Genomic DNA, 17,573 nt, shown 5'->3' with positions numbered 1-17,573 from the left:
CAGAGATTTGTCCCAAATCCTTGCTGAGTTAACGACTCCCTTCTCCCCGGGCCCTTATCCTGCCACGTCCTCGCGAGGTTATGTGCTTTGCCTTGCCTTGATGTCCCTCTGGCCCAGAAATGCCTCTGCTCTGGGCTGGTGCTGGGTTCCTCCCCAGGACGACCATCCTGAAGAGAAATCAGAAGGGGATGCTGAGACTTCTCAGAGCTTTGAAACGTTCCTCCTGACCCACCATGGCATTTCCAGGCAGGCGTGCTCGTGTGCTTTCCAGAGTTATCTTCTGCAGACCCTCAGGAGCAGCCTGAGCATCCCCAGCAGTCCGCACGCCTCCCAGATACGGACTGCGGTGCCTGGTTCAACCACCAGCTATCAATTTCAGCGCGGGAATGGGTTCCTGTAGCTTGTTGTATGCAGCAAAGCGGGTAAAACAAGCACCGTGTTCCCTCGGAGATTGATAATCTGGATCTGTAAGACAGCCTTGAGTTTTGAAAAACACTGCTTTACCGTTTTTTTCCCCCTCATTTCGGATTATTTTATAGAGGTGGGGATGGGGGGGAAGAGAAGGTCCTTCTGTCTTTTTTGCAAATGCATTAGCCTGTACATTCTTATATAAATATGTGTATATATATAATTTTATATATATATTCTGATTCACATTCCTTACTAGTCCCTTTCTGCTCCACTCTGGGAGTTGTCCCCTTCCTGATCATCGTCCCTGAGACATCCATTCACCTGGATTCTCGCCTTCCCCCTCTCTGTGCTTCCTCAAGAGAAGCCTTGTTAGTAAGAGCCTAATGAAGTAAATGCGCTAATTAACCTTCCATTACTCTCCTCATTAAGGCAACCTTTAATTTGATTGGCAAAGTTTCTCTCCTATACCACCCAGCTGTCAGTTTTCTGCTGCTGCTTCGATCTCGCTTTGGCCTCGCATCGAGGATGGGAAAATCGATCCCGGGCTGATTTTGTTTCCCCTTCTTTGCAGCCAGCTGTAAATGCCACTCAACAAGAAAGTAATAATGTAGTTTTTCCACCTTGGGACGGAAAGTTGCAGACATCAATAAGCACCTATTTAAAATGCAAATCACTTTCTCAATCAGCCACCAGTCTGCTGCTGGAGATGCTGTGGTCCGTGGGCTCTGCATCCTGCCCAGAGCTTTGGAGAGGTCCTGGGGTTGCTTTGGGGTGTCTGGGCTTGTCAGGCTCCAGGTGCATGTGGCTGATATGGGTGGGATGGGGCTTTGCTTGCAAAGCTGACAGGTTTCCTCTGGTTGTCTGTGCGGCCGCCAGGTCTTTCCCCACTCTGCATCCCTCCATCCCCACCTTCCTCCATCCCTCCATCCCCACCTTCCTCCATCCCTCCATCCCCACCTTCCTCCATCCCTTTGGCCAAGGGTACCTGCTGTCCCCTATCATCTGTGCAGCTGCTGCTGTCTTGTGTGTCTTGAGGACCTCCAAAGCTTGTCTTTCTCCTTTTCTCCCCAAGGAAGAAGCAAAGGCAGGGAGCAGAAATATTTTGGGTGAAAGGCAGTAGTTGTAGAGGGTGAATGGAGGCGCTGGCCGTAGCTCTGAGCCGTGTTTCTGTCTCACATGGTGACGGTGTGGACCAGCCTTGAGGGAAAGCCTGCGTCACTGCTGGGTTTGGGGAGCTCACATGGAGTAAGGAACACAGCCAGGAGTGGGGAAATAACCTTGCAGACCAGTGGCCGGGTGAAAACGCTCCCAGGGATGTGCATGCTCTAGGCTTCCGTGGGGAATCAGGCGGACGATAAAGCATCCCCTGCCCCGTCTGTGGCTCCTGGGGCACCTCCCAGCCTTAGGAGGGGCGAGTGGTGCAGCCCATCGTCTCACAGGCATCGCTGGTCAGAAGGACGGCGTGTTGGGATGCTGATAGCACAGGGCTTCTCCACTTCTCCCAGCTGACGGACCCTCTGAGTTTTGCCCAGGGGGTTGAGGTTGCGCTCTGCTCCACAGGGAGACACCTCCCATACGTGTGGCACAAGTAGCTTGTCCCAGTTGGACATTTCTGATGCCCTCTAAGCCTGGACTTGGTCCCTGCTGCCAGCCCTTCTCCCCTCCCCGTTAGCATCTTAATTGATCTTGTTGTTCTCAATCCCCCCGAGTGCTCCAACTCCCGCTGTGCTTAAACAGAACAAAATCTCTTCCAATTTCCCCGCCGCTTAAAAGAAAATTGAATCCTTTATCTGCAAGAGGAGAGGCACACTGCAAACACACGAAACAGTAAATAGTTAAATAATCAAAGCAGACGAATCCAAATTGCCTGGAAAGTTAAACATGAATGGCTTGTCTTCTCCCTGCATGCTGCTCTTTTTTATTTTTTTGAAAAAAGAATATGCTTGCACTCCTTGTTCCTGTTAAATATTCTTGTCAATCCGGCTCTGTAAACAAAGGGAAGGGAAGGGAAGGAGGGAGTTACCAGCGTGATTGACGGACCTGAAGTCCCCATCTTTCTGTCAGGGCCCAGTGCTCTCTGGCTGTGTTTATCTCTTTAATCTAAATATCAATCCGTAAAGCCGAAATGGGGTGGAATAGGAATCATGACAGCCCGAGTGCTGAGGAGAGAGGCACTTATTGCAGCTTTTGCAGCCGCTGCCCGTCCTGATGGAGCTGTCAGGGTAAATGCACGGCCGAAGCACAGAGCGGGGGGAAGGAAAGAAAAGAAAACAAAACCAACGGCACCCAAAAACAAAAAGCCAATTCGGCCTGTGAGATTGGAAAGAAAAACACGGAGCAAAGACTGACCTGCTCCCGGCCAGATTTTATTGTGCAGAGCACAAGCTGGGCAGCAGGGTTCCCCATTCCCCCCACCCTTGCCAGTGTCCCAGCAGGAGATGGGGTTGGGTGCTCTTCCCTTGCTACAGGCTGAGTGCTGGTTCCGGAGCTGGCTGGGGACGAAGGGAGAACCCTTCCCAAGGGGACGCTCGCTGCCGTGCGGACACCCTGGCTCCACGCGTCCTCCTCAGCTCCTCGCCTCCTTCGGGGCGAGCGCCGCTGGCACCTTGCTGCCTCCTCCCCAGACTTGGCAGCTCTGTCCTTCCCCACCTGCACAGCTCCAGAGCCACCACCCCTGGGACTTTAACCCCTTTTCCCCCCAGACCGCTGGCGCCCACGTCTCTCCCAAAGCAGCTGGGGCTCCCACATGAACCCACACCTAGTGGGTGCTGTGAGCTGAAGCGATGCTGTGACAGGGGCAACGTCACCCTGCGGACGGGTGACCTGGTGCAGCCCCTCGTGCTGCGGACAGCTGCTGTTGGGGTGTTACAGGGAGGTTAATTGCTTAAACTGGGTATTTGAGAGCAATGAGATGTGTAGATCAGCGTCCCAAGATCCGTCGCACCAGCCAGGAGCCACTTCTGCCCCGGGCCAGAGGCTCTGCCTGTCCCTCTTGTGGCTGCCTGCTGTGTCCTAACCAACATTCTTCCGATACCTCTGCTTACAGGAACCAAACTAAGGCTCTCCACCCCCTGAAACGCCTTTGAGAAGCGGCTGCTTGCTGTCGCATTGAGACAGGGGTACAGCTCCCAGCCCCTGGGCAGGGAGGACACTGTCCTCCCAGGGCTCAACCTGCAGCTTCTGGACCACAGTTTTCCTTGGGCTGGACGAGGAGCATCCCCGCTGCTCTCTGGGAACAGCAGGGATGTATTTTGGGCTTGATACTCCTTGCAGACAAGCTGAAAAGCTTGCGCTCTGGCTGGGTTTGCTTCACACTCAGAGCAAGCGCAAACTGCATCTAGTTTCAGGGTGAATTATCTTAATTCCTGCTGGAGAAATGTTGGGGTTTGCCATTACCTTTCTCCGGGCAGAGGTTCAACGTGTTTGTGTGCATCTCCAGGCAAGGAGTGGCTCATCTCTTCCCTGCTCCTTTGCCCTTGTCCCCCCTGTCCCCGCTGTCCCCCAGATGGTGCTCGTCACCTGGATGAAATGGAGTTGCAGATGGTGGGAGGTGTGACCGGCTTCCAGGAACTCTCGTAAATACTTCAAAGATCATTGAGGATTTATGTTTCCTCCATTGGATTTTGACCTTAATTTCTTCCATTTTGCTGGGCTGTAAAATTCATTAAAGACTCAAAAGCAAAGTGATTGAGATGTCAAAGCCAAGCAACTGTGTGGTTATTTAATCTATCAGATGTGCTGCTTGCCATTTAGGTGGACAACAGGAGAATATGAAATCAATACGGTTCATTAGCACAGTACTTGCACCCAGCTCCGGTAAAACCCACCTCGGTGGGTGTCTAGATGGTCTTGAGATCCCCTTGTGCAGTACAAACCGTCGCTCGAGACGTTTGCTTCTCTTGCTCAAGTGCCATCTTCTGTCGGCTCATGTTTGAAGCGCCAGTCGCAACAGCCCGACTGCAGTCAATTATTCCCTACTAAATCAAGGCTGCCCAGGCAAGTGTTAACCTGGCTCACAAGGAGCTGTTGCAGGGAACGCTGTTATAAAACACAATCAAGGAGGCTGTTGCTCTCCCCGGTGGCTGGCAGAAGAGGTGGGGAAAAGCTCTGCAATTCCCAGGGGGGTTGATTGGCTATTTTTCTCCCCCCCAGCCAGGCTCAGCGCAGCTCTTTGGGGTTGTTAGTGGCGATTGAACTCCCCGCTCGTACAGACCTCGTGCTCTGGAGCTGCTGGGGGGTGAAGGTGGTGGGGGCAGCCCAGCATTGCCCCGCTTCCCACTCTCACTTCCCTCCTTCCCAATCACCTCCCCGGGCTGGGGCGCAGTGGTGCCGGATGATTCCGTTCTCACCTGATTGCTGCCTCCCACCGGGCAGCCGCTCTTTAAAGGCTGGGGGAGAATGCAGTATGAGGCGGGAGATGACAAACCAAGAGCTGTTTTCCACCTGGGAAGGGCATAATGGCTTTAAGTAGATTTTTTTCCATCGGTTTTCTTGATCCTGTTTTGCAGCCTGGCCGATTGCTTCTCATGCAAGATTTTGGCCCTTCGCATTCCTGTTCCCTACATCACAAATCCAGTCCCAGCCCGGGTGGGTACCTGAGGCTGGCTGTTATTCAACCAGGACCTGCAGTTTGCAGTAGGTTGTGTTTAAGAAGGGATGCTTGCTGCTTGAGATGCGCAGGTCTGGATGGCTTCAAAACCCATCTTGATGGCAGGGCAGCCTCCCCACCCTGGCTACTTGTACCGTGGTCTGAGCAGCCCATGGCTGCCCGCTCTGCCTTGAGGAGTGGCCGCACTGCCTCATTTTCCTTGAGAACTGGAAAAAGAGTAGGAAGCAGATGGGAATCCCCCTTCCATTTGCTTTGTCCCATGGGGCAAGCCTGAGGAATCTCACTGGTGCCTCGGCCTCTCCGCTGCCCACCCAGCATGGCCAGCGAGCAGACAGTGACGGGACGGGACGGGACTCCCTCCCAGCCATTCCGCTGCCCTAGCAGCTTTTTGACGCTGGATAATTGCTTTCCTGCTACGACTCTTTTAAACAGAGGGCTTCTGGCCAAAGCAGTTTGCTCCCCATCCATTTCTGTTATTTCCTGCTCTCTGCACGTGAGGTCGCGGAGGGAAAAGAAAGAGGGTGAATGAGAACAAACCAAACTGGGACCTGCTCCTGCAGCCCTGGAGGATGGGAAATGGGAAGGATTTGGTTTCCTTGGTGCCAACAGAGGCATCTTCATGCAGGGAGGACACGGCAGCAAGAAATTGTCCTTCCGACTTGCTTTTGCTCACCCCCGCAACCAACATCCAGCTGCTCATCCCTCTCCAACAGGTTTGGGGGAAGAATTCGCAGTCCTGGGGGCTCCGTGGGGAATCTGTGCTGCCCCAAAGGGCTCTTCTTGCCTCTTTAAAGCCTTTCTTGCTCCTCCCGCTGCATTCTCCAACGCTGCTGTGCCTCGAGTTAATCCTGAGCAGTTTAAGGAGTCGTTGAGTGGGGCTCGGCGGATGATGAATGTTGAAACCATTACCGGCGGTGCTCCGCAGAGCTGTTTAAAACGGAATTCTCCCATGTAGATTTCTGCTTCATCAATCCTGATGACATGTCAAACATCGCTATTGTTTCCTGAACAAATTGGATGACATGCCCTTTCCTGCGCATTCGCCCACGAGAGCAGAACCGCTCGCCAGCTCCTCGCTTCTGTCTCCGGCTCTGCCGGCCGGCGAGCGGGTGGGGAGGGATGGGGAACGATGGACACGGTGGCCCGCGGCGGCACAGAAGGGAAATGTCACCAATGTTTGTGCTTAGGGGATGGAGATCCATGGAGAGCTGGGTTCTGGGTATTTTTATACACCTGTGATTCGTGTGCTGAGTGCCCGTGCTGTGCTGCAGCTCCATCAGTTACTCCCTTGGATTATCCAGGCTTCCTCTTCTCGCCGCTCTCCCGGAGTTTAGCTGCGCAAATGTGGGTTTTCTTTAAACGGACTGTGCCAGTGACAGCTCGTAAAAAGCACAGATGTGGACCTGCGTTTTCGTGCTGCCCTTTTGCAGGCTTCAGTGGGCAAATCCTGCTTTCATATTCCGGGCAGGAAAGGAGCAGCCACAAAAGCCATTTAATTGCTTCCCCAGGTGGAAGCCCAGGAAACCTCAGGCAGATGCCGTTCCTCCCCGGGCTGTGGGGACGGGTGCACGCACGCCAGGGGCTGCAGCCGTGGGCAAGCAGCTGGCACCCAGGGGCTGCGAAACACCCCAGAGAGCAATCAGCTCGGTGGGATCTGGGTATTTTACATGCGGGTTCTATGTGCCCCCTGGGAGCCCTTGGGGTGGCTTTGCAAAGGGAGCGTGTATTGCCTCTCCCCGGAGGTTTGAGCATCTGTTTCACCCTTAGGGGGAAAAGGTTTGGTAGCACAGAAACAAGTGTTGCTCCACAATTCACTATGCTGAGCGTGCATGGTTTGCTTTTCTGCATATTCGCTGCCACGCTCGAGTAACCCACACCATTGCCCTGCGTTATGTCCGCGATGTTCCGTTGCCAGGAAAGCCACCAAGTAGACGTCCCTCCTGCCTCCCCCAGTGTCATTAATTAATTAACCCAGCTGCTGAGGTGGCGTATGGGGCAGAATTAGGCTGCCTGGCCTCTTGGCTCCTCGTGAGCGCGTCACTTTGCCTTCCTTGCAGTTTTGGCTGGCCCAGCATCACCCCAGCTTGGGGTCCAGCCCCGTCTTGGCTCCCCAGGGCCCCACCGCACCAAAGAGCTCTGTGCTGACCTTCTTTTAACCTTCCTCCTTCCCTATATTTTTTTTCCTCAGCAGAAGAAAATTACACTTTCCCAGCATTGTCTGTCACTGCAATAAGCACTTACCAGTGCAATTGTACAGGGCCAAATGAAAGGAATTAGTTTTTGCCCGCGCTTTGTGGTACTGTCAGGCCCCGCTGTAAATTATTATCTCATCACCAGCTGATCCAGGTGCATGGAAAATGTTGTTTTCTCGGCTCTGCTATCACACCAACCACCTAGGGATTAATGGGACCAAAAGGTTGTGAGCGCAGAAGTAACGGCTGGTGAAAATCCTGGCCGGGAGGTCGAGGGCCGGCTTGTGCCAGGGGATGCTGAGGATACCGATACTAATTAGCGGAGGGAGGCTGGGCAGAGAGTAGATTAACCCCTTTCCTCCTCAGGTGTTTCCGTTCAGAGGTGCCTAGAAAAGCAGCCAGGTTCCGCCTGGGATGGGGCATCTCCATAGACATCTTTGCTGGTGTCCTCTCAGGGGCAAGATGCACCCCAGAGGGGTTTGCCCTCTTGGAGCAGGTGCATCTCGCTCAATGGGCATCTCCTCAGGCAGATTTTGGCAGGTTCGCTCCATTTTACTGAATGCAACTGCAGTGCATGCGAGAAGCAAATCGCATCTTAGCAGCGGAGAGGAAAATCGGGGAACATCAGTAGGTGTGCAAGGCTGGTTCCACCACTGCACCCTTCAGCCGGCGTGAAGCAGCAGGAATTCACCGCCCGAGCTGGGGAAGTGTCTGGGGAGAGCAAAATGGATGAATTCGGGCTGGTTTTCATGGCTTTTCCTCTCTGCCACCCCGTGGTGTGGCAGGTAAGCAGGGCAAAGCGGTTTGATGTGCTCGAGCTCCTACTTTGCTGTCAAGGGCAATCAAGGCCATCGATAAATCAGGAAAGTTTCGGGAACAGGTTGTGTTCCGTGCTAGTCCTAAAATACAGCCTTCTGATGGTATCTGGACGTAAAATGTGCTTCTGACCCTGCTTTTTCACAGGCCTGTTGGTGTGTAAGTAATCCAGACAGGACTCAATTTAGAAAATATACTGGGGGAGAGAAAGGATATTTTGGGGCTTGTATTCTACTTTCCTCACCTAAAAATAAAATTTTCTGCTCCTTTTTGCTGCCGCTGCTCATGCATATTTTATATATTCATTAGAGAAAAGACTTTAAAACAGACATAAATCCCACCTTGCTCATCCAGAGCTGACACACGGAGTTTCGCACACCTTCCCCACAAGGTGCTGGTTGCTTGGCCGTGACCGGGCTGCTCCAGGGGTGGCTGGAGGGAGCTGCTCATGGAAAACGAAAGTCTAGAGCCCTTTCCCTGCTTTTCCTGGTCTGTATTTTACCTGGGCGGGGGGAGTTTTGAAGGGCGATAGGTCTCCCCACAGCCCCAGGTATGCTGACATGTGGAGTCCCAGCTCTTGGGCATGATGAGGTTGGGGTGGGTGGGTGGCCTGCAAGAATCACAGAATCATAGAATGTCAGGGGTTGGAAAGGACCTGGAAAGCTCATCCAGTGCAATCCCCCCATGGAGCAGGAACACCCAGATGAGGTGACACAGGAAGGTGTCCAGGCGGGTTGGAATGTCTGCACAGAAGGAGACTCCACAACCCCCTGGGCAGCCTGGGCCAGGCTCTGACACCCTCAGCCCAAACAAGTTTCTTCTCATATTCAAGTGAAACCTCTTGTGTTTCAGTTTGAACCCATTACCCCTTGTCCTGTCCCTGGTTGTCACCAGAAGAGCCTGGCTCCATCCTCCTGACACTGCCCCTTTCCATATTGATCCCCAGCAATGAGTCCCCCCTCAGTGTCCTCTTGTCCAGCTCCAGAGCCCCAGCTCCCTCAGCCTTTCCTCACACGGGAGATGCTCCACTCCCTGCAGCATCTTGGTGGCTGCGCTGGACTCTCTGCAGCAGTTCCCTGTCCTGCTGGAACTGAGGACTTTGAGGACTGAGAAGAACTGTGCACAGAGACCTTTATTTCACTTGCACTTGCCAGATTAGCTCAGTTTATCAGGGAAAGTAAGCAGGCATCCAGTTTCTCACTGCCAAAGGTTTTGGGAGTGATGCTGGGAGATGTTGATGGAGGGATGCGCTAGATAACCCAGGAGAGCAGGGACGTCCCAGCCCCACATCTCTTGAGTGACAAATGGCAGCACATGAGGTCTGCACTGGTGCTGGCCCGTTGGTACCTGGGTATGAGGAGGTAAAGAGGATGTAATGAACTCAGTAGTGTGTGTAATGCGGTGTTACCATAAATACCTTCATTTATTAATTGACTTTTATTTTTCTAGGCAACTGACAACGATGTGGGCTCGTATGGGAAAGTCAGTTATTTTTTCAGCGATGACCCTGACCGGTAAGTGTGACCGAGCCACCAGCATCACCTCTGTGCTGCAAAATCCCCTTCTAACCTGGCTAAAAACTCACATGGCAATTGAGGGCATTTGCTACATCCTACCTGCCAGGTACCATGTGAAAACCCCACCATGCTGTCTCCCAAAGGGGTGAGGTACCTTCAGCACATGCCCGATGCTCAGCACGTTTAATCACTTCGCTAATTCGGGATGTACAGGTGCTGGCGTGCTTGGGACCGACAAACGTGTTTGCCAGGGAGCTGTTGGCCCTGGAGCACCACGTGCCACCCGCTTGTGGTGGGTGGTTGGGGGCGATTCTGGAGGCCTCTGAGCCCACTTTCTCAGCACTGAAGGTTTCTACCCCCCCACCCGCGCTGGGCTCTTGGAGATGCTCTGGGACTTACGATCCCTTAGAAGCCAGCCATGACCTTCACCCATGGCAGCCACAGCGGTCAGGCTGCTGCCACCCCAGCTCTCCATCTCCAGCATGGAGCCACCAGGGCTTTGCCCCCTTCTCTCCTGTCCCCTCAGCTTCTCGCTGGACAAGGACACGGGTGTCATCCTCCTGACGGCTCGGCTGGACTTCGAGACCACCCAGCGCTACACGCTGACCGTCATCGCCCGCGACGGTGGCGGCGAGGAGACAACAGGACGCGTCAGGATCAACGTCCTCGATGTCAATGACAATGTCCCCACCTTCCAGAAGGAGGCGTACCTGGGGGCCCTGCGGGAGAACGAGCCCTCCGTCACCCAGGTGGTCCGGCTCCGGGTGAGGGACCGGAGCGGCTCCTCCGCTCGGAATGTGGGGTGGGGAGATGGGTGCAAGTTAGGTCCCCATCCGTCATCCTGCCCTCTCCCTCCTAACAAGTGCTTTGTGCTTTGCTGCCCAGTGCACCGGGGTGCGGTGCTGCAGCCATGGGCTGCCTCCCTCCTCCTGCTCTCTTATAAGTCCCTATACGGCATCCCCAGGCTTCTCCCAGGGCAAAGGCGCTGCCTCCGTGTGGCCTTGCTCTTCTCAATCAAGTCCACAGGCACTGAGGGGAAGGTGCTCTGTTTGTGATGGAGATGTTAACCTCTTCTGTGGGATTCAGGCAGGCAGGGAAGATTGCTGCTTCAGCATAGGAATAAACCTTTTCGTGATGCAGTTTCCAAGCTGGGTGAGTGCTGCAGGGAGGCAGAAGTGGGGAACCTGGCAAGTCCTTCCTCAGAGGTGCAATGGGAGGAGAAGCTGGTTTACAAACCCCCTGGGGGCCCCTGCTGAGTGCATCTTCCTCCATCGCTCTTCTACCCTCCTTGGGCCCATTCAGCTCCTCCCATCCCCTCGGCTCCCTCTGCACATCACCAGCCCAGCTCCTGGGACACTGACTCTCTGCTCCTTCCCCAGGCATCCGATGAGGACTCCTCCCCAAACAACCAGATCACATACAGCATCGTGCAGGCATCCGCCTTCCGCGACTACTTTGACATCACGGTGTTGGACGGGTATGGAGGTAAGCGCTGGTCGCAGGACCACTGTGCCCCCGATGAGCAACAGCAGCTTGGGCTGCGCTCACACCCCCACAAGCCATCGTGTCAGCAGGCTTTGAAGAAGGTGCTCTGACAGCTCCTCTGCGTGTCCTGAGCTCTCCTGCAACGCAGTGGTTTGCAGGAGGGCTTGAGCCGAGATGCTGCAGAGCTGTGTTTCTGTGGGTGTGCAGCTTGCTCTGGGTTGTGCCAGTGCAAGGGGTTTGGTATGCCCAGCACTCACGTTTTCAGGACATTGCCACCTCCAGCAGCCACTGTTGGCCCTGGGAAGGTGGTGTGCATGGGCCACACAAGCCTACCCGGTGTCCTGCTTGGTGCATGAATGCCCCTCTGACCGCCCCGCTTTGCATCCTTCCAGTGATCAGTGTGAACCACCCCCTGGACTACGAGCAAGTGGCCAACGGGGTTATTTACCTGACTGTGATGGCCAAGGATGCCGGCAACCCGCCGCTCAACAGCACCGTCCCCGTCACCATCGAGGTCTTTGTAAGTATGATGCTACCGTGGTGTGGTTTCCCTGAAATTGCTCCGTAGCAGCGCTGTTAATCCACCAATAACCCAACAAGGTTATCCCACCCTGTGGATGTGTACGTGTGAATTGCAATTACATGTGGCTCATATATGTGTTGTATATTGCACACGTGCTAGTTAAAGAAACGCTGTCCCTGACATTTGGTAAGGTGTGAGTGACACAGGGCAAGTTGTCCCTACCACATATACCTCCTCCCTCCCCTCTGCCGTGTACGATGCACGGGGAAGCTGCGGGAAGGAGCCCCAGCTAGCCAAAAGGTGAGGAGCAGAGCTGGGGATGGCGTGGAGATCCACCCTCTGTCCTTGCTTTCCACTGGGAGGTTCACTGAGCACGCAGTGAGCCCTTCTCCCAGCTCGCAGGGGTGCAGGGGAGGGTGCTCCGGCCGCACGTTAGCACGTGTAGTGTCGGAAATTATCTGTTCCTGAATCAATCACGGGCTGTCGCTTGTTTATCTCCCCAGTGCCAGCTGTCCCAGCCATGCTGCAGGCTTTGCCACACACCTCAGGCTCCAGCGTTAGGTGCAAACCTCCTCGAGGAGGGCTTGCTGCTGGGAGAGGGAAAGCTTCACAGCCTTCCTCAGGATGATTAGATCAGGTTGTTGCTTTGAGGCGCATTGTGGTTGGAGGACATCTGGAGGGGCGGGTATCAGTGATGGAGACAGTTTGCTTGACAACCCGTCAGTCTCGTGGTGATGGGATCTACGCGGCGCTGGCAGCAGCAGCAGTCTGCGGAGATGAAGACAAAGTCCACAGTGCTCTAGGAGGTGAATGAAGTCCCATCAGCATGCCTGTCCTCCAGCAACCTCCCTGGGCTCAGGAGACGGTGAATAAGGCAGTGCTGAGGGGTTAGCGTGGTTAAATACATCCTTCCTATGCTGTGCTTTAAACAGCATAAACCTCTCTTTCTGAAGACTTCCATGGGTCATCTCCTCCGGGTTGTCTGTGCGCTGGTGGGGTTTAAGTAGCTGTCACTTTTCCCACTCTCAACCAAAGGGACTTTCTCTCAACTGGAAAAAAAGAAAAACAAAAAAAAAGGCAGAAAATAGGAAGAAAATGAGGAGGAAGTGTCTCACAGCACCGCTTGGGGAACAAGAGCCGTGAAAAGGCAGAACAAGAGTGAGTGTGGAGGGAGGTAATTTTTTTCATCCTTTGGTTGTTGGTTTTTAATAAAGAAGTCAAACTTGCCTTGTCGATATCCCATTAGGGGACAATACGCTTTTGTAGAGGCAGCCGCCGAATCAGAACTAATAGCTCGAGCCACGCTGGGATCCGGGGAAATATCACTGCTAATAAGTTCCCGCCTCGGTCCCTGCCGCTGCCGCCGTGTCGGAGCGCGGAGCTCCATCTCCTGCTTCCTTTGCCTTTAACCTGCCCACAGCTCCCGGGTTTGCCCCGTGGGGTGACCCAGACCCAGGTCTGCGAGGAGGAGGAGGAGGGACATGCAGAGGGTGATTTCCTCATGACCCTCAGCGGCAAGAGCTGAGTGGTGCAAAGGCTGATTAAAGGCCACCTGCTTCCGGCAATGAAAGCAGAGGATGGCAATTTAATTGGAGTACGATGGGCATCGCTGGCACGTGAAATTGCCTCAAATATCAAGTTTGGTGGCAGCACAAGCAGCTGAGCCTGCAGGTCCATCAGCCGTCTCCAGGTAGAAAACATCTCCAGGTAGAAAACGTCTCCAGAGCAGTCCCAGGGAAACGACAGAGTCCGTAACGGTGTTTTAATGTCCTGGTGGCTCCAACCTCCCCTCCGTAGGCAGCTGGTTTGGTTCATTAAAGACAGATTCTTAACACTGTCTAAACAGCATTTAAAGCCCCCCTGGGGAAGCTTTAAGCTGGTCTGAAATCTGTTTTGAGGGATGTTGCGAGGAATTGCTCCTGCCTGGTTTCACCAGGCTGGCAGGAACATGCTCGGAGGGAGCGCATCCGTCTGCAAACCAGCTTCCCCCCTCACCAAAACAATCTGTAGCTGCTCTCTGCAAACACCTACAACGTTCCTCCATTTACACAAAGGCAGACCAAGCTCAGCAGATCCCCTGCTCAGTCCGATCTGCATGGTGACCTCACGGATGGGATGACCCAGAGCTTTAAGCCGCCTGTGTCATGGTCCAAGAGGGAGGAGCAGGTCTGTGCATGATACTGCTGAGCTCCATGAGGCGTTTGACTCTTCCCAGGGCTTGTGGAGGTGGCAGGAACAGCTCAGAGGATGCTCGTGTGCAAACGGCAGCAGTTCCTCGGCCATACTGCATGCTGCAGGAGTGCTGGATAACCAACAGCCGGTGTTGTCCGCGCTGTGTGGCTCAGCAAAGCCACTGACAGCCAGCTTGTCTGAACCTCAGCTGCCTCCGCTGCGAAACCATGTGCTCAGACCCCTGGTGCCGTCTTCCCCACGCTGACGTCTTGAGCTGGTCGCGTCTTGAGAAGCAGTTGGCCAGGAGCATCCCCCTTCCAGACTTTTGCAGCTATTTGACCGTTTTGCCTTTTTCCCAACCAGCTTCTCGACCTTCTCTTTGCTTCAGGATGAAAACGACAACCCTCCCACGTTCAGCAAGGCCTCCTACGTTATAGCCGTCATGGAGGACATCATGGCAGGTACGGAACGTGCCCCTGCTCCTTCTCCAGGCTCGCAGAAGGGACCTGGTGGTCTTCCAGCGGGAATGGGGTGGGTGATGGCTTTTTGGGGAGGTAAAAGCCAGACCTGGCAAAGTTTCATAGCCATGAGGTCTGGGGGTTTGGCTGTACTGTGCAGGCAACAGAGGGGACACCTTGGCCAAGTGACCTGCAGGAATGGTGTGGGGGGACAGGACAGCTTAAAGAGCCGCGTCAGGCTGTGAGTGCCCATCTCAGCCCTCCTTTCTGCCTCCCCCAAGGAGCCACGGTGCTGTTTCTCAACGCCACAGACATGGACCGGTCCAGGGAGTATGGGCAGGAGTCGATCATCTACTCCCTGGAGGGCTCCTCACATTTTCGGATCAACGCTCGCTCGGGTGAGCCTCTGTACACCTTCTCCCTGTTTTCTTCCCAATTCCCTCTCCTGAATTTCCCTCGGTTTTCTTCCCCATCATTTTTCCTCTTCTCTCTCCTTCCTCCCCCTGATCCTCCTCTTCCCCAATCGGTCTGTTTAGGAGAAACACAATTTAAGGGATTCCCCAGATTTCAGACCTCAGCCCAGTCACTGTGAGAGCTTTGGCAGTGGAAGCTCAGCTCCTAGTGGGACTGATGCCCAAGAAAAGGCTTTGGCTGAAGGGCTTATGTTAGCTAAGGAGCTGCTGCCCCCTTCCCTTGCTGGCATCTTTTTGGGTTCGTTATGGGCAGGAATGAGCATGAGGGGCCGCAGGCAATGGGAGGACATGACACAAAGTTTGCAGGAGCTTGCTGACAAGTTGACCCTTCCAGGACCTGTCTATTCGAAACTGAATCAAAAGAAAGAGACGATTTGTGAAGGAACCTGTCTCTGGTTTTGAGTGGCCCTTTTTTTTCACCGATGCCCCTACTTGCCCTATAACATCTCTAATCTCTCTCATCTCCCGTTGCTGCAGGAGAAATCACAACGACGTCTTTGCTGGACCGGGAGGCCAAATCCGAATACATCCTCATTGTACGGGCAGTGGATGGAGGCGTGGGCCACCACCAGAAGACAGGCATTGCTATGGTGAGGGAGTGCAGGAGCAAGTCCCTTCTCCTTGAGCCACTGGTGCCTGTCTGGGTCTGCCCAGACACTGATGCTTCAGTTCCCCATGCCAGCAGTGTTTAATTCTAGCTGTGTGAATGGGTAAGGAGCATACGAACAGACAAGTGCTGTCTGTCCTGTGGGCTCCCCCACCACTGCTCACAGCCCCTGCAGAATGACTGACCGGGCTGTGTAGACCTTGAAATTTGGCTTGCTTTCCTTGCGAGTCATTCATCCAGGAGCCACTTGACCTTCCAGCGCTTTGCATGTCCAGCTCTCCGTGCGAAGGCGGTGACGGGTACCCATTCCACCTGCAGCACGGCTCCATTTGTTCATGCCTCTTGAGAAAATGCTTAGTTGGACAGCCTGCAGGCACACTGAGTTGTTCCCTGATGACTACTATTCACATACTGCCTAGACCAAGGGTTTCCTGGGCTCCTCAGAAGGCTCTGGTGGAGGCTCAGGCCATTGTACTGCAGCTTGAAGCCCACTGCTTTGCCTTGCCCTTTGCAGATATCAGGGAGACCCATCGTTTGCAAAGGTTCTGTAAAAGTCTTTGGAAATATCAGGAGGTCAGAATCCAAGGATCCAGCTCTCACTGCTCAGGGTAGCATGTTGGTTTGGATGTTTCGCAACATTTGGGTGCTCTTCCTCCTGGGATGCGTGGTTGGGCTGCACGAGAGATGCCCCACGCTGAGGGCAATGCAGAGAAATATTGTGTTTGTGTTGAAGGCATCCCTAAAATAATTGTCGCTACTGCTGAGGGCCATCAGGAAATGTATGATCCAGGGAGCAAGCTAGAAGCGATGTATGGAACAACCCAGAGGGACGTGATGAGTTTGGCCGGGCGATGGCACGGCCAGTTGGATGCTGGGTTCCCCTTTGGGACTCTGGATGAGACGATGTTCTCCTCTTAGCTTTATCAAAAAGAAAACAAGCGTTTTGCAACAGATTGCAATTAGGAAAAAAAGAAATGGATCAAAGTTCCTAAAAGGTTAAAAAAGTGGGCGTCTGATTGTCCTCTGTCATTAGTGAGGGTATATGCCTGGGACTCAAAGCTGGTCCCTACAATGACTTTTAAGCTGGGAATAAGGGTCATTCAGAGTCTTTGCAAGGTCCCTGAAGGATAGACAAGCCCCCTGGGGTCTGAGGGTAGCGGTGGGTCACCCACCTCCCCCAGGGACCACCCCGCTGCCTTGGCTTGTGCCGGGGCTTGTCCTTGGTGTCCAGCTCAGTCTTTTCTACCACGGGGTGGCGCCAGCAGCTCAGCTTGATGTGGCTGTAGGACCCATGGCTGGGGAGCACAGGACACCCCAGGAGAAGCTCCGTGGAGACACCCCACTGCCCCCGTCCTGCTTCCCTCCAGCTGCAGCTCTTCCCTCGGGCGCCTTCACGGACTCGCAGGCTGGATGGGAAGGGGTGATGCGGGGAGGTGCGAGACTCGCAGGCAATAGACTGCATCTCACGTTCTTGCTGCTGTCACCGAGGTGCTGTTTCTCGGGCTGGAAATGAAGCTAGGTGACACTTTAGGGCACAGTCCTCTGCTGTGTTCGCTTGTCTTTGCACCTCCCACTCCCCCATTACTGAACCCTCTCCTAATTTGTCTTTTTTGTTGTTGTTCTTAATGCTCCCACTGTGCCCTGTCCCCCCCCACCACAGGACTGATTTACACCCCCCTCTCAGTGAAGCAGCTGCTCCAAAACCCACCTCATGCCTCTGTGCTTGTTTTAATTGCAAGGCAATAAGTAGACATGAGCCAAACCAAGATCAGATGTGCCAGATCAAGATCAGATATGCCAAACCAAGGTCAGATATGCCAAACCAAGGTCAGATATGCCAAACCAAGATCAGATATGCCAAACCAAGGTCAGATATGCCAAGGAGCCTCGGCTGTAGAGATGCAGGAGGTTATTCTTCTGCAGGCTTTGCCTCTGGAGAGTGAACACATGTTGGGAAGCTGGTGTTGATGTACATCCAGCAGGACACGCTGTTCTGCCCCAGAAACCAATGTCTCCTGATGCAGGACGGCTTGCTTGCTCTCTTACAGGTGAACATCACGCTGCTGGACATCAATGACAACTATCCCACGTGGAAGGATGAGCCGTACTTCATTAACCTGGTGGAAATGACCCCCCCGAACTCAGACGTCACCACGGTACGTGTAAGGGAAGGCAGCTGTTGCACTAGATGCCTCTTCATTTCACCCACGGAGGTTACCTGCTTGGCTGGAGCAGGGAGTCACCTCCTAACCGATGTCACCTCCTAACCGATGTCACCTCCTAACCGATGTCACCCTCAGCCAAGCGCCA

At 54.0% G+C, this 17,573-nt stretch overlaps 1 protein-coding gene across 1 annotated transcript in view; it reads left to right on the top strand.

The window, feature by feature from the left end:
• The window catches only part of CDH23 (cadherin related 23), a gene marked incomplete at its 5' end in the record, with an annotated part of 192,691 nt that overhangs the window by 118,791 nt on the left and 56,327 nt on the right, over positions 1–17,573 (top strand). Inside the window, 8 exons of the mRNA XM_080347704.1 lie at positions 9,478–9,542; positions 10,072–10,309; positions 10,925–11,030; positions 11,423–11,550; positions 14,114–14,186; positions 14,465–14,581; positions 15,134–15,246; positions 17,312–17,419. Coding sequence (XP_080203830.1) covers positions 9,478–9,542; positions 10,072–10,309; positions 10,925–11,030; positions 11,423–11,550; positions 14,114–14,186; positions 14,465–14,581; positions 15,134–15,246; positions 17,312–17,419 — 948 coding nt within the window. The remainder of the gene's footprint in view (positions 1–9,477; positions 9,543–10,071; positions 10,310–10,924; positions 11,031–11,422; positions 11,551–14,113; positions 14,187–14,464; positions 14,582–15,133; positions 15,247–17,311; positions 17,420–17,573) is intronic.

This window comes from Nesoenas mayeri (genome assembly GCF_963082525.1).
Source record: "Nesoenas mayeri genome assembly, chromosome: 7".
NCBI lineage: Eukaryota > Metazoa > Chordata > Aves > Columbiformes > Columbidae > Nesoenas > Nesoenas mayeri.
The sequence above is the reverse complement of the archived record's forward strand: the minus strand, read 5'-3'. Positions and strand labels throughout refer to the sequence as shown.